The following is a 25,628-nucleotide window of genomic DNA, read 5'->3' on the forward strand; positions in this document are numbered from 1 at the left end:
CGCGTACATGTTTCTGTTCTAGTTACTTTATCTTCATTAAGACCAAAATATTTTCCTACCATACATTGGTTAAATTTGTTCTTTTTCTCCATGTTGTCTTTCTCAGAACCAGCTACTTTTTACTGAAATATTTGTACGCTGACTAAATCTCAGTAAAAATTAAAATCCCATCAATTTTGATCGGAAAAAAAATCAAACACAAGGTACTCGTAGACTCTATTCTTTCTTATTCTCGCATGCCATAGAACAAAACTAAGCAATTTTCACAATTAAAATTTCTTTTGTACTAAAATCAGTGCAGCTAGTGTACAAGAAATAGTGTTATTCTTTGAAAAGAAATTTTTTCCCTAATTATTTAAATTATGAAACCTGGGAAAATCTGATAGAACAGTCGCTGAAAACGTGATGCCTAACTGAATTCGCCTGGAAAACATATTTATGAGCAAAAATGAGAACAGCCTTCAGTTTTGTTCTTTTTTTTCAGTGTAAAAACTGACATTAAAAGAAACATAGTGGTCAATCTAAATTGATATCTTTTTAAATAATTAACAGAAATTGTTGTAGTACAAATTATCCTAATTGGCTCAAATTTTTTTCACTGTTATGAGAGAGTCGTAAATTATATCATGTCTAAATATGGCATCATCACGTAAGTGGCTGACAACCGCACGGTCACCGAATTTATCTAAATTTCTCCAGCTTTACATAATGGACAGTTTGTTCGCATTCATAAAACTCGGATCTTTTCTGCTAGCGCCCCCCCAGCCTTATATAGCCGTTAAATTTGCACCCCCCCCCCAAAATCTAAGTTTTACCGAATTGTAAGAGCAATGTTTGCATTTCGTTGAATCAAGAGTGTTTAGGTAAATTAAAGGCACTTTTAGAATAGTTTGTTTAAAATTTTTTTAAAAATCAAGCCCTTTTTGTTGCCGATGACACCAGAAACTGACATTAAAAGAAACATAGTGGTCAATCTAAATTGTTATCTTTTTAATTAATTAACAGAAATTGTTGTAGTACAAATTATCCTAATTGGCTCAAATTTTTTTCACTGTTATGATAGGGTCGTAAATTATATCATGTCTAAATTTGGCATCATCACGTAAGTGGCTGACAACCGCACGGTCACCGAATTTATCTAAATTTCTCCAGCTTTACATAATGGACAGTTTGTTCGCATTCATAAAACTCGGATCATTTCTGCTAGCGCCCCCCCCCCCCCAGCCTTATATAGCCGTTAAATTTGCACCCCCCCAAAATCTAAGTTTTACCGAATTGTAAGAGCAATATTTGCATTTCGTTGAATCAAGAGTGTTTAGGTAGATTAAAGGCACTTTTAGAATTGTTTGTTTAAATTTTTTTTAAAAATCAAGCCCTTATTGTTGCCGATGACACCAGAAACTGACATTAAAAGAAACATAGTGGTCAATCTAAATTGTTATCTTTTTAATTAATTAACAGAAATTGTTGTAGTACAAATTGTCTTAATTGGCTGAAATTTTTTTCACTGTAATGATAGGGTCGTGAATTCTATCATGTCTAAATATGGCATCATCTCGTAAGTGGCTGACAACCGCACGGTCACCAAATTTATCTAAATTTCTCCAGCTTTACATAATGGACTGTTTGTTCGCATTTCATAAAACTCGGATCTTTTATGCTAGCGCCCCCCCCCCAGCCTTATGAGGCCGTTAAATTTACACCCCCCAAAATCTAAGTTTTACCGAATTGTAAGAGCAATATTTGCATTTCGTTGAATCAAGAGTGTCTAGGTAGATTAAAGGCACTTTTAGAATAGTTTGCTTAAAATTTTTTTTCAAAATCAAGCCCTTATTGTTGCCGATAACACCAAAAATGATCTAATACAGAAATTTTTATTGATGCAACAAATTTTGGTTGAATACGTAATACTTTCAAACCATAGCTGTGCTAGCTTTTAGTAAATGCATATTGCTCATATATGTTTACGTATAAGATTTCTTAACTTTAACAATATGTTTACACATTTATAAATGGCGGATGCCTAACTAAGCGGGGGTGGGGGTTTGGGCGCTAGCAGAAAAGATCCTAAACCTCAACTCCGAGTCTCTGTTCCAAATTGACTTGAAATTCGTCCGAAAAGAGGTCAAGACCCGAGATAGGGATTGGTAGTGCAGCTAACAATGTCAGACTTCTGGCGATCGAAAGCTTCCTTTGCGGTTGATAGCCCTTTGATCTTTTTTAAGGACGTGCACGTTTTTGAACTTAATAACATGTTTTCTGACGCAGAGAAAATGTGAATACATTCCAGAATTGAAACCTTCTTGAATGCCAAAGAGTAGCAGCCCTATGAAATCGAACAAATTATTACACCTAATAACAATTTTAGATGCGGCTACTGCTGTATTAGAGAGAGAAAAATAGCATTCGCTTCAAATGTTTTAAAATTTCAAATGTTGCTTCAAAATTTTGCTCGCATTTCGTCTCTAAGAAAAAAGATTTATTTGTTTGACGGCTTTAATTGAATATGACCAACAACTCAGTTTTCAGCGAAACTTTCCTGCCCAGGTCAACCGAAAGCTAATGGTAAAAATTAATGCTGAAAAACTTGAACTTCATCGGGTCAAAAATATCTACGTTTTTCATTTTTAACATCGATGTTTTCAAGTTTGCAAGCTTTGATGCATTTTTTTGACATGATGGGTCGGGACCTTATGCGCTAACTCAAATTACCCATTCCTTTTTTCATTTTGGATAAAGTTGTTCACTTTGATCAAAGGAACCTCAAGCCTTTTAGGTTGAGAAACAGAACTGCTGTGTCTCCTTTTTGTTTGCAGAACAGTTGACAGCCCTCTGATCTGATTTAGGAACGTGCACGTCTTGAATTGTTTCTGAATTTAATCACACAGTGTTTTCACACGCACTGAAAGTAAGAATAAATTCTAGCTAGAATCGCAACAATATTGAATAAGAGTTTCAGTGAATTAGAACACAATAGCGAAATAGAACAAAATGAATTCGATACCAGTGAATTGGAATGAAGTGAATTAGACCAAAATAGATCAAATTGCCGAAATTAGCAACTGTCTACTAAAAAAATCGAAATACAATTAAAATTACTCAGACTTTTCTAAGCAGTTCTCTACCCCCCCCCTCTCCCCCAACATTTCACCCTTGCAATACGGCCCCTACTTCAAATAATCTCGAGTTGCTTGGACTGATTCTACTTCATTTTCACCCCGATTCATATTTAGCCCTCTTTATTGTCGAGCTGTACGCTTTAGTTGGTGGCTATGAACAATTGAAACTCCAAACTGTTATTAACTATTTTGATCGTTCTGGGGCACTTCAAATGTCGAAATAATTCCGGTTGTTTTGATTTAAATTCATTGCATAAGGACTTCATTTGATAATTCACAACAAAATTATTTCAGCTTGATTTCTTGAGATCAGAAAACGGAAGCTTTTATTTATCGTTCAACCAGGTCAAACTAGAAAGTTTATTACAGACGCAACGGGGGAAGGTATTATAATAATAAGCCATTTTGCAAATTGAGTTCAAGTGTTTTTAACTGGAAGACTTTTGTGTTGATAAACCTTTTATCAATTTGGTGGGAACTATTTGTTCTTGTTTATACAAAATTCCCGATTAAAACAACCAATGTTTTCTATTGATATTCAGACTTTTGACTATTAGGGTCTATAACCGCTTGTTCAAATTGGTTTAATATTGGCTCGTAGAGTATGATAAAATTATAAAACTTAGAAAATTATTGAGGGAATACACGGTTAAATTGTATTTTTCCTTACTAGTTCAAAATTGGTTCGAATAAAAGAATATCACTATGGCAGAAAGTTGTTCAACCAATATTTTTAATGATTGTATTCAAAACAGTATTTTACCAATTATTCTAAATCATGCATGTGTCTTACCAATTCATAAAATAGGACCAACCACACAATTGAGCTACTATCGACCAATGTTGGTCACGCTAACATTTGCTAAGCTTTTTTGGGAAAATTCTGATTACGCAGATGATGCATTACATCAACCAAAACAATCTGTTAAACAAAGAGCAATATGAATTCTGAAACGGAAAAAAAAAATTGTCAACAGACGCAAAAACTATCATCGAAAACATGGAAAAAGGAAGAAGCGCTTATGCAGTTTCTTAGACAAAACACATTTAACGAAAATTTGCACATATTGTTCCCTAAAAAATCGGAATGTTTAAACAGTTTTGAGTCTTCAATTATATATTACAATACATTCTTAAAGAAAGATTGCAGAGCGTTAAGATACGCTCCGATATGTTGGAAATGTTTTTTTCGTGATTCTTAGTGTAACCCAAGGCTCAGTTTTAGGACAACTAGATTCTATTTATACGCTAACAATTTCTCGCAGAAAGTCATTAGTGACTTCATGTTGGTACAATTTGCTGTTGGAACCAGTATCTCAAAAAATTGAAAAATTGTATGAAATTATGTTTCTGGAAACAAACAGCTACTAGAAGAAAAAACAACTGGTTTTGTAAGCTGATTAAACAATGCTCCTTTTTTCTAACAGGAATGCTTCTTTTTTAAGCACCTTTGAAAATGAGGCTGGATGTTTTCAAATGTTAAATTTTTTCACATCTGTCGTTCATTGGAGTTCGGCGAAAAATTTTACAATGTAAAAAGTAACAGATTAACTGGGATGTGGACATGTGTTTTATGCGTCGTAATGTTAATCATTGCTGCTTTATTCTTCCCGGATGGCATGTCCTACCAGCTGAACTAATAATACGAAAACAAAACCGAAACTTCAGAAACTTGATTCAGGGGTACATGGCAGCAACTTTTATATAAAATTCAAACCACCTACAATTACAGCCGTACAAATGAACAAAAAAGTTGATAAAAGGAACGTAAAAGCATACGAAGTAGAGCAAAAGAATTTTGGGTTTTGAAGACTACCCGAATACGGAACTTGTTATCGTTTAATATTAAAACAATGAGGAAAAATTACATTTCAAAAAAATTTCTATGGAGTTTTTTTTAAGGTCAGCATAGAGATATACCAATGGACGGACACAAGTTTAGCGGGTAATATCAATCGGAAACCGGAAGATCATTGATAAATTTATTTCCAATTTTTAATAATTCAATATATAGTTTGGATTCTTTTGAAGGCATGTAATTTTGACTTCGCGCTTTTACAATCAATTTGTGTGAAAAAATAGCTCCTTCTATAAATGTGAACCTTAAAACTTTTCCATTTGTGACTCCAACCTAATCGGCGCATTTCATTCATAGCTCCTGGTCGTATGTGCCAAGATTCGCTATATAATGGCAGTTTTTAGGTTTCTGGAGGTGCAAAAAGTATTGGAGGAGCAAATCTAAAAAAAACAATGTTTCTGTTGTGTTGGACTGCTTTCTACTGAATGTAAAAACAGACATAGTTTCCAAAACATGCAGTTTTTTGTTAAAATACAAACAATTGCTTAATTTTGGCATGCAAAAAAATAAAAATCAGGAGCGAAACTGTCCACTAATAACTCAAATGTGCGATAAAAGTTATCGAATAAAATGCAGTTGGAGTAAAAAATGTTCTCAAAAATGTTAAAATTCCTAGATGTTTTGACAGGCAAATTTCTATTTGACTATCAGTCTTGAAAAACAAATCGAAGCATGGTTTCAGCAACCTTAATTGATAGGTTTAAAATGAAAACTGAAAAATTTGTGATCTTTCAATATAATCATCATGCTAACAGATGTTAAAACACATTCCTAGGCAAATATTTTGCAACACAAAGCAATTTCCTAGAAAATTGGTGTTCAACAACAGAAAGAATTTTATCTCTAAATAACACAGAGAGTAGTTTGCAGGAAGAAATTAAATCGATTATTTCAGACTCCAGAAGTAGTGAACAACCTGATTTTTGTCATTTGACTTTTTTTTACTGAAAATTGGTTCAAGTGATTAAATGGACGCAGTTTAGTTAGACTAAGGCTTCAGTTGACATGTCTTCCAAAAATGTTACCGAATACCAGGAAGACATCATAATTAACATTTAGTAATTATGTCAAATTTTGTCTTTTTGTTATTTTCTCTATTTGAAGTTAGCTATTAGTTATTCGATTCATCTGTCTTTTCTTAGCAGTTTCTGAAAAATCCAGCCAAACAGAAATGTTCTAAACAATTTTTTTTGACAAGTGAGAGAAAAAAATGAATTAAAAGTGTTAACAATTGTTGTACAGGAATAGTGAAGCCTTCGTCTTTTAAATAGCTCCCGCAGATAGATTTTTTATTTTGAAGATTGAACCAATCTGAGTCAAATGGATGTTTCATCTATATCAAACAAAAGATGGGGAGACAACTCCAGCGTTGACAAATTACACTCTTCTTCTTCCTTTTTTCTCAAATGACTGTTTTTTCTGTTTTTCTGTTTACAAATTCCACACATCCAATCTGTGCAGCTAAAAATAAGTTTGTTCAAGCAGATGGGTTCCGTAATTTGAAGATTGAATTAAATTTGAGTCAAACGTACAACTTATTGTTTCATCTTTGTCAAACATACGTTGGGCAGACAATTGCACTGTTGACAAGTATAATATTCTCCTTCGTTTTTTCCTTAAATGACAGTTTTTTTTCTTTTTCATTTTACTTGGACGTATAACGTATAACTAACCGCTATAGATTATCCAATGAATCGTACTGTTATTCAAATTGGTCAGAAAAAAAATAATTTGGTTTTCAGAATCCAAGGACATGCTATTAACTCAACACAAACAGATTATTTACATCTCATATGTCATCAATAGGTTGCAAACAAGCCTTGTCAAGTGATGCCTTAAAGTAGTTGAAAGGCAGCCGGGTCATATGTTAATCTTTAAGTTGAATACAGGGACTATTAGGTTTGAAAACCCCGCGGTGAGCATGCCATCTAAGCAGCAATTCTGCCAGCTAGAAGGAGAAAAGGATGCTGGTTTCATAGTGCCGAATAATCAGACATGGCAGAGGACAAAAAGACTAGGCACTGAATCATGTTCAAAAGGTCCTCAAAAAATTTCGTTTGAGTTTCAATGCGTTGTTTGTTTTAACTATAGGGTGCTATCGTTAGTTTGACGACAATAATAACTTCATATAAAATTTGGTAATTTGCTGCGAGATAGGTACCGACAGTTGCGAAACAGGGCGACAGCTTAATTCTACCGGTTGACAAAAAAATTTAATCATAGAACTTTCATATCATGGAACATTGACTTCATGAATCGAAAAAGTTTCAAAACATTAGTAAAACTACGACTTTGTCGTAAATGAAAGTTCTGTGACTAAAAACTTTCCATTATTCTGTGTTTGCTTATGGACATGACTGAAAATTTTTCTATAAAGATCAGAATGTCTCCATTTGCCAGCGACTTTTTCACCTTGGAAGGACGCGCGTCCTGGTCTGAATTTATTTATAGCAATAGGACCCGACCCAAAATACAGAGGAAGAAGCAAAAAAATAGAAATTTTTCAGTGAGTATAATAACAGCCTAAACTGAAACAAAAGTAACTGTAAGAAACTTTTTACATTTAAAATGCCCGATGAATTCATTAAACTTCAGTGCTGGTACTAAAAACCCAAACACGAAATTTTATATAGTTCATTATTGACTTCGCATTCAACTGTCTTCGATGTGTATTACTTCTCGACTCTCGTCTCTCCTTGGACTCTTCAAAACGTCCATTTATGATTTGTTAAAGAAGTTTTTCGTCAAAGTTAACGGTTCACCAAGACTTGTCAACAAAGTAACTTCATGATAATGACAGCAGCGATGGTTCAAATGTTGTTCTTAAGGCTGCTTGGCATCAGTTTATAAGTGTTGCATGCAATGACTTTTTGGTTTGCAAACTCTGCTGTGAGCAGAGAAAACGGTTCATCGAAGCACTTTTTGTCAGCTAGAAGACAAACAAGATGGTTGTTTCAGAGCCCGAGTCGAAAACAGAAGTTAATCTTGTAAGATCTTGCAGGATTCTTACAAGACGTTGTTAAATATTACAAGATTCTTTCAAAATTCTTAAAAGATCTTTCAAGAATAATCTTTTCTTGCAAGATTCTTCTTACAAGATTCTTCTTACAAGATTCTTACAAGATTAAATTTTTTTCTTACAAGAAACTTTTTTGCAAGATGTTAAAAGGTTTTTTCAAAAAATAGTCTAGAAACCTAGTTAAAAAGCGCCCAACAATAGCCGAAAAAGGCCTATCCTAAGTTGTGGGAACACATGCCGACAAAAAAACGTCCTACGTCCCATCCTATAGTGCAAAAAAATTCGGTAGGATTAAGACTTGAATTTAAAGAAAAAATAAAAGAAGCATCATAAGAAAAACAAAGGCATCGTATTATCAATGTATCACAAAAAGAAAACCAGAGAAGGTCCTTCGCGCTGTTGCTTTTTCTTCTTTTCAATTTCTTTTTGTTTCTTTTTCTTTTTCTTTTTGAACTTTTCTTTGTTTTTCCTCTTTGCTTTTTTTTTCAACCCGGATCCTGACCTGGTCATCGTTGTGTCCTAAATCCTTATCAGAAGAAAAAAGTGAGCAACATAGAACAGCAAGAAAAGTTCCATGCACAAAGGTTCATGGATACCCCCTCCCGAACCAAGCCTAGGAATCCAAAGCACTTTTTGTCAGCTAGAAGACATACAAAATGATTGTTTCAGAAGTGCCGACTAATTAGAAGATGGCAGATGACAAACAATAGGCCCAGAATCATGATCAAAAAGCTCCTCAAAAAAGTGCACATCCGTTGTTTGTTCTATTATTAGCGTATTAGCGATAGTTTAACTTAACTTTATTACCTTTATCAAAAAGTAAATCAATTGACGAGAAAAATTATTTAGCATGCAACTATGATTATAAAAGTGAGAGATTAGACGGAGAAGCGAGCTGACAGTGATTGGAATTTTGTACTGGTGAGCAGTGCAATTGATAGTTGTCATGTGCTTGGAAAACAGTTTGTAGACATAAACAGCTTTCAGTTCATATCATATGGTACTAAATGCAGTGAAACACCGCCATAAACAGGGGAAAGTTAGAAGAATGATTGTTCTAAAATAGTACTCGTCGGTTCGACCATGGAATTTAGAGTGCTGTTGTGTTCTGAGCTCTAATTTCTTTTTTCGGTTGTTGATTAAATCCGCTGTCGGCCAAGTCAGCTATGGTGGGATATGATTGTTCGCAAATTTTGTGTACGATAATAATTTTTTTTCACAAAATCATAGGTCAAAACTGAATTTGACACACCTTGATAAGACATTCGCGATATTGACATCTCTTGCAAACCTTAAAACATCTGGCCAAGAACTTGAAATAAAAACAGACAATGGTTAAAATTGATAAGATCCTATCAAGATTTACCATTGGTTTTTTTGTTATTTCAAGTTCTTGGCCAGATGTTTCAATGTTTGCATGTGATTTCAAGATCATACATGGCTTACCAATGTGTATTAAGTTTCGATTCACTGCAAATTGATTTGAACTTATTTGTTTAAGAGCTCCAACGAGCTTTCTGGAATCAAAAGGAACATTCTGGAATCTCTATTGTCTTTTTATTTTGTTAATCGAATTGACAGAGAACTGACCAAGTTTTTAAACTCTAAGATCTAGAAACCTCTTACAGATTTTTACAGAGATAATAAGGTACAAGTTTGCAAATTTTCTTTAAACGGCAGTAAGTTTAATTCCACGTGATCTCGCTTCACGATAATCTTTCCTCTATCATTTGAAGAAATTATTTGCATCGGGGATTTAGAAATTTTATAACCAACTTGGACATACGCATGACAATTTAGTTTTGGCATTTAAAGCTTATCGGAATTCATCAGTTAGACACCGTTGCCAATTATTACAGTTTGACGTGTCAATGACATCAGACCACTGACATAATTGATCATGGGAGTAAACATTTCTTCCCAATGAGTTTAGTTTTTTTTAAATACTCGAGATTTTTTAACACTTACGATTTAAATTGACGTAATTTGACAGTGTATTTATAGACGAGGCTCTCTTATTTTTGAAGTTCAATAAATATGGAAAAACTTTCAGCTTGATTAATGCTCGTCAGGAACCATTTTTTTAAAAAATATTTCTGAATGTGACTGAAGTCTAAAAACAACACAATTTCAGCTTTGAAATTTCCCAAATGGAAACAAAGAAACAATTTTGGTTTTTTGATCTCGTTTTACCCGTCTATGACTCTTACAAGTTCCCCTGATTGGAACATTTCTAACCATTTTCAATGGGCAGATTGTTAATGAAATTGTAAACCAGTACTGAACAAAAAATGGACATTGAGTAACTACTTAGTTGTCAGAAAATGGCGACGCTACTTTGTTTGAAACAAAGTGCCGGTGTCCTTATTGAGCGCCTCAAATTTCCATATTAGTTACCTAAAGTCTATCGAAAACAGATGTTTCTTTATTGTTTGCTAATCTGTTTGGTTTACTGTACTGTGTTAATTTTTTTGCTATGCATTAGAGAGCTTGAAATCATATTCAGTTAGTTTTCGTTCCTTTGAGACAAAAAAATGAGTTTTGATTTCAACATTCTTTAAGGATTTTATCAAACAATATCTTTTTAGATATTGATATTTTCCTGAAGTGTTAACTTTTTATAACACAAAATGATATTGCTTAACGTTTTATTAGCTTAGCTGTGTTAAAAATATTAGTCATTTTTTATGACAAGCTTTCATTCAGCAAAAATGCTATTTATGTCGCCAAATCTTAAAAATCTATCCTCGAATTGTGAACATACAAAACTCGATTACCAAAAATGCGCTTAAAACGCAACGAAAATTGCATTCATTTGACTACTGAAAAAACTAATAAATTTTGGGTATTTCCGATAAGGAAATAAAGCTAGTCTTTTGATGAAATTCAGCCTTTTCCCTTCAATTAAAATAAGTTTTTTGATAATTTTTGTTGGCGTAATGAGCATTTTTACCAAGGTTAATGTTGATCTTAGTGATGAGCGGATTCAAAACTTGCAAGATTCTTGCAAGAATTTTGCATGGTATGAATCTCGGCTAAAATACAAAAAAAGATATTTTAGTTGTTCACAAGAAAAGTGGAATGTTTTTAAATGCGTTAGAAAAATTTTTTCAAGCGTTAATGAACATAAAAATTGGCCAGAGTTGAAAATCTTTCAAGTTTTTTTTTTACAAAAATCTTGTAAGACTTTAAATTCACAGAAAGTTTCTTCAAGTTTCTGCAAGATTCTTGCAAGTTTTTCGATTCATCGATCACAGGGGAGCATCCGACTCCAACATTCGATTTAATTGTCTTTCTAACTTCTGAGATCGGTTCTGAAATCTTTTGGTAAAGCATGCAAAAATATGAAATACTGCTGCGCTATAAATAGAAACCAGACTATACTTCACCCCGTATCAAATTTTCAGGGTTTTTCTCACATTAGACAGTGAACTTATTTAATCTGCACAATACCAGAACGGGTTATAACCAGGCTTAGTTATTATAATCCTTTCCCAGAACTTGGCTCGGTTTTAAGATATCTTACAAAATATTGACTTATTCTACCAATGCGGTTAAGTTATACTATTGTAAATTCAATTTAAGCTTTTGCGGCTGCTTGTTGAACTTGAATAGTTGAGTTAACTTTAATAATAAACTAGAAATAACTTTCTGGTTAGTTATAAAGCACCATTATAACTAATATCACAATTTCTAACACAGTTTGAGTCTGCAAAACATCCCACAATTTTTTTGTTACTATAAGTTACAGTTTGAGAACGCAGATATTTGTTTTTGCAAACTGAATTTACGCACTTATTTACAAATATTCATATTACATTCCTAAGCGTGTAAAAAGTATTCGAGTCATAACAGCCGAACAGCGAAAAATTGTGTCTGCAAATTATCTACAATAGTTAAAGATTACTTGTTTTTGCATCTTCGTTTATTTTGCTAATATATTCCTTGCAAAAATACGTTACTGGCGGATTACAAATTCTTCCTTTATTTAAATTTTTCCAGCACCGCTAAAGCATTTTCCTCACTTTGAAAGGTCAAAATTAACAAAGGAAGAAATAAACTTTGCAATTTTTTTGGTTAGCAGAATTGTAAATTGGCACAAAATTGTGAAACTTATCCTCAAAATTGGGTCTTTTCCATTGCAACCAGCCTCTCCTCCAACCCACAACCCGCTTAATGATTGCAACGTAAAGCCTGGAACAATTACGCAGAAAAATTACGCCAAATGCGCAATTTTTCTCTGTTCATATTTTTGTAAATTATTTTTTATTCTTTTTCAATAATTAATCATTGCTCGTTATTGTTGTAGAAAAGAGTTGAATATTTCCGAAAAAAATTATTCCCGAATTTCTGAATAAGATAAAAAAAATGAGCAGAAATTCCACACAATTTTTGCTTTTTTTAAAGAAAATTGTCCGAATGAAAAATTTATCAACCGATTTAAATGGCTTCGGGTCACACTTAAAGCACATTGCTCTTCCCTTTACTCTAATAATTAGACCCAAAATTTAATAAACTACTAGTACTAAACAGATGTCTCTCAATCGGTTAAGAAAATTGAAAAAGTGCTGGCTCACATTCAAAGAGATGACGTGAAACAATTGCAAAATTATAAACGCTTCACTAATTCTTAGGCTAAATAAATCTACATATCTCGAAAGTTAGACTCAAATTTTCAACCAAAATGTAATGTAAAATTGCAAATGGCGTAATACCCAAAGGGTAGGGTGTGTTATTGACACTCCGATGATCGATAGTTTGATCCCCTGCCTCGCGCTAGTGAAAATGGCAGACGTACAAAATTATAGAAATTTTATTGCTGGCCAATCACAATCGAGAAAATGGGAATAATGTTTTCTGATTGGGTGATTGCTCAACAAATTCTCCATGTTTTAAAATAGGATATGCGCGTTAACGTAAAATAGCTCAGAAATTGCGATAAGCCAAAAAGGCAAAATTATTTTTTTTTTGGGGGAAACTGGTCTCAAGTTCGGTTGTGATAGATTCATATCAAGTCCCATGGGCCGCTGAGGCATGGCCATGGCCCGCGAGGCATGGCCAGATGCGGTAAAAATTATAATCTAGCATTAGGTTAGGTCCTATTTAGGCTAATTGAACGCATAAAGGTACAGGGTTTTAAGTTTCTCAACCAATCACATTCGTTGAAATTTCTACATTTTGGTACGTCTATTTGTTAAGACGTCACCGCCCTGCCTCGGTTAATTTGTTTGTTTGAGGAAGCTCTCATTAGAAGCTACCCAATGTCTGCAACGAGGGTACCCCGTTAAAGTTTCAGACGTAAAAGTTTGTCATAGTCACCAAAAAAGAGCATCCATTCTCACAAAATGAACATTATGAGATGTGGGGAATGAAAAAAAGGACAGCTAAGAACAGACTACCATTAAGGCACTGAAGACTCAAAGCCTAATGCTGCTCCGCTGCGATTACGCAGAAGCAAAATTATTATTATTATATTAAAAAAACTAATTATTCCAAAATTGCCAAAAAAAAAACATTTTTAATTAACAAAATCGAGCGTCAAATTATTCCAAAATTGTCAAAAATGCACTTTTTTAAACATCTCTAAACGACAACGGGAGCTCTTCATTAGCTCTAGTCTAGATCTATAAAATAGTCCCTCTAGACCCTAAAGACCATAAAACCAAATTTATAGAATATGATGCAATTAACGTCAAACATTTGCATCAATCTGGTCGCGTTTTGATTGACTTGTTCACGATTATTCCTTCTCAAATATTCAATTATGATTACCAGGCTGATTACCATGTAATTATAGATGTTAAGCGAATCGATTGAAAAATTTTTGCCATAATAATTGGGTCTAATATTTTGGGGTCCATAAAGTTAAAGAGCTCAAAATCGAATTGCTAATTGACCTTTCTGCTAGTCAGTACAGTCTGTTCTTGCCTCTAGAACTTTAGCACTTTTATGAATATTGGCCGACATGGCGTTCAGCCGACAAGGTAAAACGAGAAATTTAAGCCGACATAATTCGGCTTGGTCTATAGAATCTGATCGGTCAAATTATCTCTAGTTCGTCACCATTACCATTGGGGCCCTGTCGATACCCCCTCCCCTCTCGTTGATAGACCTTCGTGTGCGCTAGTTGATAAAAACTGCCGTTTATTTCTCCGCTCAATAAAAACTTTTTTAAATCGACCAATCACAGCTTCATAGATATTTTACTTGCTCATTTTACATTTGGCAAAATTTCTCGCATTTTGGTCGTCGGCTAAACCCTTTGTCGGCCAGTTGGGCGATATTTTGCCCTTTCGGGCAGAGCAAGGCAGTTCACACACACCAAAAACAAAATGCATGTACCAATAATTTACGTATACCCAATCCAATTAACACAAAACCCGCTTCCTTTATTTTAATGGAACCATTCTGCGCCCGGATTACAGTCACAACAGGAAGGCTTTTCTTGGGCCAGCAATTATCATTTACGGGGTAGAAATTAAACCGACGACTAGAAATCCGACCAATGGAAATTCGACGACTTAAAAAGAGAAAAAATAACAAAAATAAGGAAGCGACAATTTTTCCTTGGTTGTTTGTGTTGTTTGTGGCATTTTGAGAAGTATTGTTACAAAATGTGTTCAGCTTTACAATGGCGACTGGAACGAAGAGGTAAGAACAACTATGTTTAAAAATAAATTGTTTAGCTTTGCTAACTAATTATTCTATTTAACAAATTAACCAATTATGGTAATTTAAATAAATTTGATCCTTTTTTTTGAATGGTTAAATTTCTTTTTGAAAAACATTAAGATTGGTTTGCATAATTGTTTAATTATTTCTCAAAATTGTGGATAATGCCCACAGACTAATGAGAACAACTTTGCATTGTTTCAAAAAATTTTATCTACTTCAAAGTGCACTTTTTTCGTTATCATACTTCCGAGAAGGTTCTACTTCTTTTCGCCCCGATTCATTTAACCCCGCATATTTTAACCCCGTATCTTTTAACCCCTCTATCATTTAACCCCTGTATCATTTCACCCCTTTATCATTTCATCCCGGCAATTAGGAGTCGACATTAAAGGAATACTTTGTCAGAATTAAGTAGATAACTTAATCCCATGTTCGGTTGTGATAGTTTCATATCAAGTCCCACGGGCCGCTAAGGCATGGCCATGGACCGCAAGGCATTGCCAAATGATTATATTGCTAAATAAATAGTCTTTATTTTATAAAAGATTAAAATCGGGGTGAAATGATAGAGGGGCTGAATGATAGAGGGGTTAAATGATAGAGGGGTGAATAAATCGGGGTTATATAATAGGAGGTTAAATAAATAGGGGTGAAAAAGCGGGACACCTTCCGAGAAAGAGCGTGACTCACTTACAGTGCCCTAGAATTTCTGTATGAATTTTTCAAAAACTAATGACGAGCTGTTTTTATTGAAAATTTTAATCTGAAGTTGAAAAGTAAAGTATTAGGAGCAAATTGAGCAAATATATGTAAAAATATCACCAAATCGACAATTTAAATATTTCATTCAATATTTCAATTTTGACCGGACTATCTAAATTTTTAATCATTTCATACGTAGAGATGTTTTTGAACAGACGTACAGATCTGTCCACAAAAAAGAACTCGCTCTACAAATTTCGATCAGTTTTGGGAATCGAATCAGTGCTGACCAACTGAACTACTTTTTCTCAATTTTTCAACATTACTGGTTTTAGCTGCCCTAAAAATATTAAGAACTCTGTTTTTTTTCCTTGGAAATTGGTAAGAAGCCTGATAAATAAATGTTCGTGTGGGTAATCACATAAGACCGATTTTGAATTGTAATTAATATAAATATAGTCATTGAAAAATTGGCTATGCACTAAGCTGAAGATTTTTTCTATCATTTAATTTTTTTTTCAAAGAATTAACTCAGAGAGTAAAGTTTCGGTGGGAAAATTTATTGTTTTTGGTTTTCGAATACTTGGCGAGGTGCTATCAGACTAGAAATTTCTATTATTTTCTGTTAACTAATAATTACAATCATTAACGAAAACAAATTGTATATTTTTATAAGACGTTCTTTTATGCATTTTTTTTTACTCATTGCCGTTCTTCAGATTTTACTTCTTAAATTTGTAGATAACATCATAGGATAAATCTAAGTACTTGTACATCTTGAAACTGCAATGGCAAAATGATGGACAGTTTTGACAGGGATGAAAGATATTTACCACTGTGCTTAGTTTGAAAATAATTGTTCGAAGCATTGGTAAATTAGAAATTAAATGTTTTTCAGGACAGAGACTTGATAATTTATGATTGATTAAAGATGGGGTGTAAACATTTGGCACAAATTTTCAAATCTTGCTAAATAAATGAACTCAATAAACTTAAAAGCACTCAGATCTCACCTATCCAGAAAATTGGCTAACAACATATATTGAACTATCTCAGACAAAAAAATTTCATAATTAAAAACAAAGAATAGTAAAAAGCAAAGATTTGTAAAAAATTTGCAGTTAGAAAATTGATTGAAAAATTCTATGAAAAAGTTTTGACCTTAATTGAAAGTTAGGAAGTTGATCCAAAATTACTTATGACAAAAAAGATGAATAAACGCTAAAAAAAATTTTCCAATTTCGCGAAAAATAACATTTCCATCTGTGATAACCCTGACTATAGGGTACAATCGTGCTGTGAATCCACGTAGATTTAGATGTATGGATTCGAAGTGCGAATCCAAGCTTCCAAAGTTAAATGAGTTGTTACATTTAGAATTAGCCACAATCGCGGTGCGAATGTAGGCAAACTAAATGAGGTTGGATTTCTCCTTCAAATCCGCTAGGATTTTGTCTAGTGGAAAATAGATTAGATTGCGAACAACTGAATTCAGTAAGGAGATTCAAAAGAATGAATAGTTGAGTAAAAGTGGGAGGTGTGAACGGTATGAAATAATGACTTTTTAGTCGGCGGTAATTTATATTTATGTGAATACTGACTTTTAGTTTTACAAGGACAAGTATAAATTAATTAAGTACATTTTAATAAATGAGAACTAAATTATGGTACAACCGTACCACATATCCTGCGCTGAGCGAAAATTTTAAACTGTATCATTATAAAATTTGGAATAATATTAAAATAATTACTGGTTATTATAGATAGTATACATAGTGAGTAGCAACAAATGAGTACCGAAGAATTAATGTAATTGAGTCTCGAATGTAAGAGAAAACTAACATAACGGAAACTGACAACATATGCAGTAAATTTTATGCACGCGATATAAATTAATGCACAAACGCGATGCGAATCCATCCACCTTATAATACTTGAATTATCGTTACAAATGCAACATCAAATTGAAGGAATGTAGAATTAACATACATGTAGAATTAAAATTGAACATAAACACAAAATTAATGGAAAAGCAGGGCAATTTCGAAATTATTTTAACAATTACAGATTGGAAACAATTCAATAATTTAACAATGAAAGTTTGAAACAGTTTTAGTTTAAATTTGGTTCTCCGCATCAAATACACTCATGCTAACTTCCCGAGCGTAATCTTCATAATTGTACTCTTCAGGAGACCAAGTTCCCACTGGTGGGGGTGCAGAGGGGCTTGCAATTGTCAGTTCATAATCTGTATCAGGAACTGGCGGCCGTGTAGCTTCTTTCTGAAGAATTGTCTCAATCACCGGATTTGTTCGTTTCGGTTTCTTGGAAACCGGAGCTGTTGAGTCGTCACTGACCGAATTGACCGAACTTTCAAATCCGTAATACTCTGGGGCTCGTCGGTTTCGTTTGGTGCTGGTAGTTGATGGAGATGTGGTTGAAGACGTTATTGAAGGGGCAGCAACAGACGATGCATTCGATGTATTCGGGCTCACCGATGTGTGACGTGACCGTTTTCCTCCGGCTTGGGGCTTTCGTGGTTTTCTTGCCGACATTGCTTTCGATATATTGCTATTTGCAGATGACACGCCCGATGCTGCATCTGACTGTGTTGGGCGGTGTCGAATTTTGATCTCCCCGCAAAACTTTTTCTTTATATCCTTCGTGTGCTGTGCAATTTTTTCTTCCGTTGTTTTTTCGTATGGTAGGGGTCGACGTTGCGCGTATTGCCATAAATCGGTGTTCCGTTCGGCGCGAGTACCGAATTTAGCAATATCGCTATTGCGAACACTAACTTCGGGTACTCCTGGTTCTTTGATGACGGTTGTCGTATCCGATGTACGAACAACCGTACTTCCTGGAGCCAGTGTTTCCCAAAGACCGCGGAGGTCTCTTTTTGATCGTTTAGTTACCTTGCGGGCGAGCTTCAAATCCAGTGACTGTTCCGATCTGGGATGGGATTATTTAATTTTGGGTGTAATATGAAGCGAGAGACAGATTTGTTGTGTTCGCCGTTGTAGCGGCGTCCGGCGTCAACTTGGGCTCTTTGCATAGCCTCTTCAATCAGAATGTCGCTTGCTTCTGTCTCCCGTCACCCATCCATTGTCGTCTAGGTAGTCCTCAACAGGGACAGTATCGGCGTCTAAATAGTGGTGAAGAATGTTTTCATATGACAGATTAGATGATTTAGGTGTTGTACTTATATTACTTAGTGGTGTGTTTGGCTTTCTTCCGAAATGTGCTTGGAAAGGTGTTACATTTGTAGTCTTTTGTTTACATATACGTAATTGATATACAATTGACTTTATTGCTTCTTTAATTGTGAATGTTTTATTTCTATTGTCTAATTTCATGCAGCCTAAGCGTCTTTTAATTGTTTGTATCAAACGCTCCACTAAACCTATGGCTCTATGATCGTTTACAGGGGCAGGTAGTATGTTAATATTATGTTGTTTGCAAAAGTTTTTAACTTTATAACCTATTAAACATCGTGCTTGATCTAGTCTAATATTTCGGGGAACACCGTGGATTTGAATGTAATCATCTAAAAACTTTAGTACATATGGTCCATTTGCTTTATCAAATACTTCTACAGAAGGATATTTGGAAAAACGATCAATACATGCAAGAAAATATGTATCTTGATCTTTTTCATTCGTGATAGGACCTCCGAAGTCAATCTGTATTTCTTCATTTGGTTCAGTACATGGTATTAAAGGTTTCCATTTCGACGCCGGAATAACAGGTTTAAGATTCTTACCAATCTCAGTACATGGCTTGCACTGAGCCGCTTTATTTAAGATTTCGCGGTGCATGTAGGGCCAGAACGCGTATTGGCCAAGCGTGATCATCCCGCAACTTCCCGGGTGGGTTAGATGGAGGCTTTCCAGTACCGCGTCTTGTATGGCATGGGGAATCGCCACACGTTCGTCTACACAGACGCATCCTGACCGGACGTGCAAGTCTCGCCAGTACGAGAATAGATACGGGTTGACTTCCTTGCATCTCTGGGGGTCATCTTGAAGTATGCAATCCCGTACCTCCTTCAGAACTGCATCTTTGCTTGTCAGTGCTGCCAGGAAGCCTTTTGTGAACAACTGTGTCAAGTTGTTCTCAAACACCTCTTCTTTGGACAATTCTACACTAGGGGAAGGGTGTCCGTCATTTGAGGATCGAGTCGTTCCTGAATTTGGAGTAGATTGAAATGACACTCGGCTGTGAGTAGGGGGAGTTTGCGGGTTTCGGCTGTGTGAAGGAGAGCTACTCATTTTGTGGTTTTCGATTACGTGGATATGAGTTTGGTTTGATTTAGTATTTAATTGTGGCTGGATTTGAGTTGGATTTGTACTGGTATTAGAATGAGTTTGCAATTGTGCTGCGTGTGCAGAGTATTTAAGAAGCAACTGATTTGTATTTCTATTAATGGCAGAAAGCAAATTGGAATAGTTTGTTGAGCGAGGATGTGAGGCACGTGTGAAATGTGTGTTAATGACGCTGTTAAAGTGTTGTGATTGGCAGGTTTGTGGTGTGGTATTTACATAAATTGCTGCAATTGCGTCACGAATGCGGGTAATTGTTGCTACCGCAAATTCCTCGTCATATTTGTTTGTAACTTTTGCTTTTTGATTTGGTTGGCGAGAAATATAATCTACCAGCCCCATTTTTGCACCAGGAATATGTTCAATGTTAAAGTCAAAGGATAAGAGACGATCAATCCAGCGCGTTAATCTACTATTATAAGATTTATTTGATCTATCTTCTTTCATAATTGAAAGTAATGCTCGATGATCTGTGATGATTGTAAATGATTTGCCAAATAAATAATATTTGAAATATTCGACGGACCACACAACACCTAGTAATTCAAGTTCATTAATGCTATAACGTTCCTCATTAGAGTTAAGGAATCGAGATGCAAATGCAACTGTATGCCAACTTGTAGGTGAACGTTGTTCTAATGCTGCTCCTAACCCTGCTCTAGAAGCATCGCATTTGATCCGCGTTTCCAAGTGAGGATTGTAGTGTGTGTTTTCTGTGGCGTTTGCTACTTTTTTTTAATTGCTTGGAAATGTGTGTCATGTTCAGTGTTCCAAATGAATTTTGTGTTCTTTTTTAATAATGGACGAACAGGATGACATAATTGGGATAAGTTAGGAATAAATTTTCCAAGGTAGTGTACAGAACCTAAAAATGATCGGAGTTGTTTTAAATTTTTAGGTGCTGTTAGTGATGCGATTGCCGCTGTTTTTGACTCAAGTGGAGCTATTCCAGATTGACTGAATTTATGTCCCATTGCAATGGAGGTTCCAACGTCGGTTTTTCCCAAAAGGGCTCAATTCCCAAGATTGCGCGTTCTTTTGTAGCTGACAGCGCCATGTGATAACCCTGACTATAGGGCACAATCGTGCTGTGAATCCACGTAGATTTAGATGTATGGATTCGAGGTGCGAATCCAAGCTTCCAAAGTTAAATGATTTGTTACTTTTAGAATTAGCCACAATCGCGGTGCGATTGTAGGCAAACTAAATGAGGTTGGATTTCTCCTTCAAATCCGCTAGGATTTTGTCTAGTGTAAAATAGATTAGATTGCGAACAACTGAAATCAGTAAGGAGATTCAAAAGAATGAATAGTTGGGTAAAAGTGGGAGGCGTGAACGGTATGAAATAATGACTTTTTAGTCGGCGGTAATTTATAGTTATGTGAATACTGACTTTTAGTTTTACAAGGACAAGTATAAATTAATTAAGTACATTTTAATAAATGAGAACTAAATTATGGTACAACCGTACCACACCATCCATTACATTTTCCGGGTAGATTTTTAGGACATCTGGTTTTTCTTTTGTTCTTCTGGGTGTTAATGATTTCTTGGGAAGAGTACGATATTGTGATCTTGTCCAAGTTGCATATGATGCTTGTTTTTTATATTTATTTTCTTCCCAGGACAGTATTTCTGATGAAATCGAAAGTATTTTCACAAAAACGGGCTATTTATTGCTAGGAAGTAAATTATCATTAGATAATGATCGGCAAAATTGCTCCGTTTGCTAGCACAACAAATTAAGGCTGGTTGTGGCATCCAAAATTAATGCGATGAAGCTAGTTCAAAGCCACTGATTTTTGAAAGTTCATCTTTTGTTAAAACAAACTTTTAAAAATCATTAAAACTTTGTCCTACGATTAGCGTTGCCACTATTTGCTTTTAGTACCTTGTCATGTCTCACACTTACTAGATACGAGGTGAACTTTTTCTAATCGATTATTTTCTCACATTTTGTTTTCACTCAATTTTTACACTGACGTTTTGCTAAAATACATTACTTAGAAACCTTGTTAAAAAAAATTTGTTCGTAGTTACAGTATATGAATCGAAAAACAAATCGAAGCCTTAATGTTGATTATATGCGTTAGAAATTTCATCAGTTGACGAGATTTGTGTCTCAAAATTAAAATTTTGCCATTATTACTGAGTCTATTACTGTTATATGATGCTCCCGGAACATCAGAAATGTATACGAAAAAATGCTAACAAATTGTAAATCGAGTGCAAAAAAGAAAACAAAATTTTTGAAACAGTTTCAAAATAAAACCCCAGACACAATTTACCAGATTTTTTGAGAAAGCAACATTATAATATTCTATTTATCAGAGGGCTCGGACAATATGAATTCAACTTTTACGCAATGAAACGAACATTCCAAGTTTAATTATCCCCAACATTATCAATTTCCAAATGGTATGACGCGGTTTGAGTAACACGGATTGAACCAGTTCAAATTTTGCTTATAATTGAGAAATCAACATATAGGAATGAAAAAAAAACCAAGATGATAATTTAGATGGCTTTAACGTACATCTGAAGAGGAAATTTCACGCGTTGCAGTTTTGTTTCAAAAATGAACAGCCTGGTTTTGTAGAAAGAAATTCTGAATGCATGTAGAACTTAACCTCAAAAATATGCTAGTAATCTTAAAAATTTTTATGAATACCAACAAGTCATTAGAATTTTTGCATTCAGTACAAAATAAATCATGTCATTAATAACTACTGTGTTTATTTACTAACTATTACTAACCAATTGATCGTGTCAAATGCCAAGAATAAATCATAACGTAAACAAATTTCTTCTGTCAAATTCGAACTATGACATATACCAACAAAAGTGCAAATTATTTTGGATTTTGTTTATTTATCACTACTCAACCCCCCTTTATTTATCATAGTAATAAATTCCTTCAATCATAAACGGTTGATCATTTGACAACCCTTAGAAACGTCATCCGTTAATATTAACAACAACGTCGAAATTGGCATTTTTCCTGGTTAAGTTAACATTTATTACTGTCTGGAAATGCAAATTTGGTTAGTTCTTTTTGTCTTAATGGCATCGGTTTTGTCATTTCTTCTTGTTTATCGCAGGAAATATGGATCACTGAAACTTAACTCCCCCGCAACCGAGAGACCCCGGGTTCAAGCCCCGCCCGGGGTCGCACGGGAGTTGAGCAGACTTGAACGCGGATTCAAATACATCACCGATTTGTCCGTCGGAATTATCGGTTGCAAGTTCATTCTTAAGTCCAAAAGTGAGCTCGATGATAGTTTTTTCAAGCTTTTCGTGGAAAATTATTGGAATTTTGCGCCGTTACTGCGAATGAATATAATAGAACATGGATCAAAGAAAAATGAGCGACATTTTTACTTCAAAGAAATGCCAGAAATTCCTTTTGACGAGATAATCCAGAAACGGAAACTGCAACCCGGACAGAACCTGATCCAGGAAGTGGAAAAAGAGATTTGTATTCCATTCAATGTTGACCGGGAACCTCTCTGGCGGGTGATTGTTTACGAGTTGCCCGATGATGAGCAGGATGTAAACAATAATGGGGGATACCAGTTCAGAACAGGTAAAAATAACAAAACAACAATTGCATATTTTGTGTAAGAGCAGAGCTATCATTTATTCGTTTAGTTTAGTGTGGCAAAAAATCATATAATAATAATAATTGTGGTTTCTGCGTAATCGCAGCGGAACAGCATTAGGCCTAGTTCTCGGCTGCCCTTTTTCTTATTATTCCCCACATTTCAGACTGATCTTTTCATGAGCAGCATTGCTCTTTTTTTAGTGACTATAGCTTCACGGAGGCAGGGGACTGAACTCTCAATCATTGGCGTGTGAACCACACAACTTTGCTGATTGCAATCGACCTAGAGAATTTTTTGATTCGTTATATAGCCTGTTTTACATAACCGTTACATAACCGTTATACAGCCTGTTTTACATAACCGTTACATAACTCGTTATGTAACCGTCAATTTATACAATTTAAATCATTGGCGGGAAAATTTTGAGAACCTGAGACAAAATACCTCAAACGATTTTTCCAAAAAGGTAGCGAGATTGATTCCATTTGTTGATTCGAGTTGAACTGATAATAATAACAATGATAGGCTGGCTGTGAAACAAGATTTTATAAATTTACTTTTTTTCCGTTTTTTTCAAAAATTACAGCAATGAAAATATTTCGGTTACACCCACGGCCAGGCAGAAGTGACCTCTGATCAGACATTTCTAGCGCACAGTAGCGCATATTGTACGCTCGAATTACATTCTTTGTCTGGTAAAGTATTAGAGGTCACAAAAATATGGACAATGGTCTGGATATTGTCGGATCAGAGGTCACTTAGGTCTGGAATGGTCTGCCCTGAAGGTTATTTGAGGGCACGATAGTCTTATCATATGAGCGATTTGTAATTGAATTCTTTGAGAGCTTTGTGATTAAAATATATTTTACTCAATTGAAAATCAAATCATTTCTCTCATTTAGTAAATTGGATTCAAAAATATATTTTCAAAATTTTTCACCGCTTTTCAATGCACTTCTACAAATTTTTGGAAACTTTTGGACCGGTTCTTTCAACTGGCGTTCATATTGCTTCTGCTGATGTTGTTTATTGATCTTGACTTTACTCCATGTGATCACGTTTTCCACGGTACAGTTTTTACGTACGTTTTATACTGAAATTCAGCACTTTTATTGTTTTTACACCCTTTTTTTAAATCAATGTATTGGACTGCTAGTTTTTGTTTGTCTGTTCACTTTAACATTTTTAAATTCCAGGAGTTGTTCTGGTAGTCAACCACACCGTATGCGACGGAGTTTCCATGATCGAACTCTACAAACAAATCCCAAAAATTCTCCACCGATACTTCCTTCAATCCACTGCCGACACTCCTTCGGGTTCCACCTCCTCTGACGTCACAAAAAATGAAGAGATCCCTGTCGCCCTTGAAGACGTTGTGCCCAACATCCACTTCCCAGTCTGGTTCGAGTTTTTGGGTTCCTTAGGGTCCAAAATTCTCGCCAAAACTAAAGTTGTTCCCCCTTTCCATCACGAATTCCTGGAAATATTTGAACCCCCGATATGGAAAAATAAATCAATTCAACCAGCTCCTAAGATTCTGACATTCAAACTCAGTTCTGAAATGACTGCCAAGCTTATCAAAATTACGAAACACCAAAAATGCACATTTACCGGCACTTTAGTCGCCGCTATGAGCATCGCTTCAGTTAAGCAAATGCAAAACGGCAAAATAACAAAATCATCAACTTTTCGGGCCATAATTCCGGTAGATTTGAGGAAATATTTCCTGGACCACCGGTACGATCAATGCGTGGCGAACTATACCTCAATATCGCCGTTGGTCGTCAAAATTTCGGTTCGTCCAGTTCGAAAACGGGAATGCGAGTACGACTATTTTTGGAGCTTAGCTCGGCAAATCACCCGAGATATTCACAAACTCGTTCGGAACTCGGAGACAATCAAAGCTATCAATGTAGTCGCACCTTTCATGGACCACCCTTCATTCGCTTCCGAAATGTTTAAAAAGACGACAACACACAGCAGCGCTGGACGAATTGGTCTGTTTAGTATCTCAAACTTGGGAATCATTGACGGTCCAAAAGATTTGGGATCCAGCGCCGAGTATGAAATCGATCAGGTGTCGTTCGGGGCGAACGAGGTTTTCGGGGGGTCGATTTTTGCGAACAATGTGGCTACTTATGACGGGTGCTTAACCTGGAATTTGGTCTATGCTGTTCACGTGGTTTCTGACGAATCGGCCAATGCGGTGCTCCAGGGTTTGAAAGAGACTTTGAACTTTTACAATCGGTTACCCTCTGTTGATTTTTCATCTACTGATAGTTGAAAAAATATTGCTGTTAGTTTTATTTTTAAATTATAAGTTAATCTGGA

At 35.1% G+C, this 25,628-nt stretch overlaps 1 protein-coding gene and 1 long non-coding RNA gene across 7 annotated transcripts; one reads left to right on the plus strand and one right to left on the minus strand.

Moving 5' to 3' along the window:
- Positions 1–2,021: 2,021 nt before the first annotated feature.
- Positions 2,022–22,545, minus strand: LOC142349423 (uncharacterized). The gene is made up of 3 exons (XR_012760825.1): positions 22,450–22,545; positions 2,885–2,902; positions 2,022–2,215 (listed from the first exon to the last, which is right to left on the minus strand). It is a non-coding gene; the product is annotated as an uncharacterized LOC142349423 (long non-coding RNA).
- On the plus strand, positions 11,593–25,628 carry LOC142349853 (uncharacterized). 6 transcript variants are annotated; one of them, XM_075401665.1, is made up of 5 exons: positions 11,593–12,072; positions 13,905–13,980; positions 14,270–14,647; positions 22,794–23,278; positions 24,494–25,628. In XM_075401665.1, exons 3-5 carry the CDS (start codon positions 14,628–14,630, stop codon positions 25,579–25,581), a joined length of 1,593 nt encoding a protein of 530 aa, XP_075257780.1. In that variant the 5' UTR covers positions 11,593–12,072; positions 13,905–13,980; positions 14,270–14,627; the 3' UTR covers positions 25,582–25,628. The 6 variants fall into 6 exon arrangements, with proteins under 6 accessions (XP_075257780.1, XP_075257781.1, XP_075257784.1 ...); XM_075401666.1 differs by having other exon boundaries at positions 11,593–12,029; XM_075401669.1 differs by lacking the exon at positions 13,905–13,980.

This window comes from Convolutriloba macropyga, chromosome 11, assembly GCF_964194025.1.
Source record: "Convolutriloba macropyga chromosome 11, txConMacr16.3, whole genome shotgun sequence".
Classification (NCBI taxonomy): Eukaryota; Metazoa; Xenacoelomorpha; order Acoela; family Convolutidae; genus Convolutriloba; species Convolutriloba macropyga.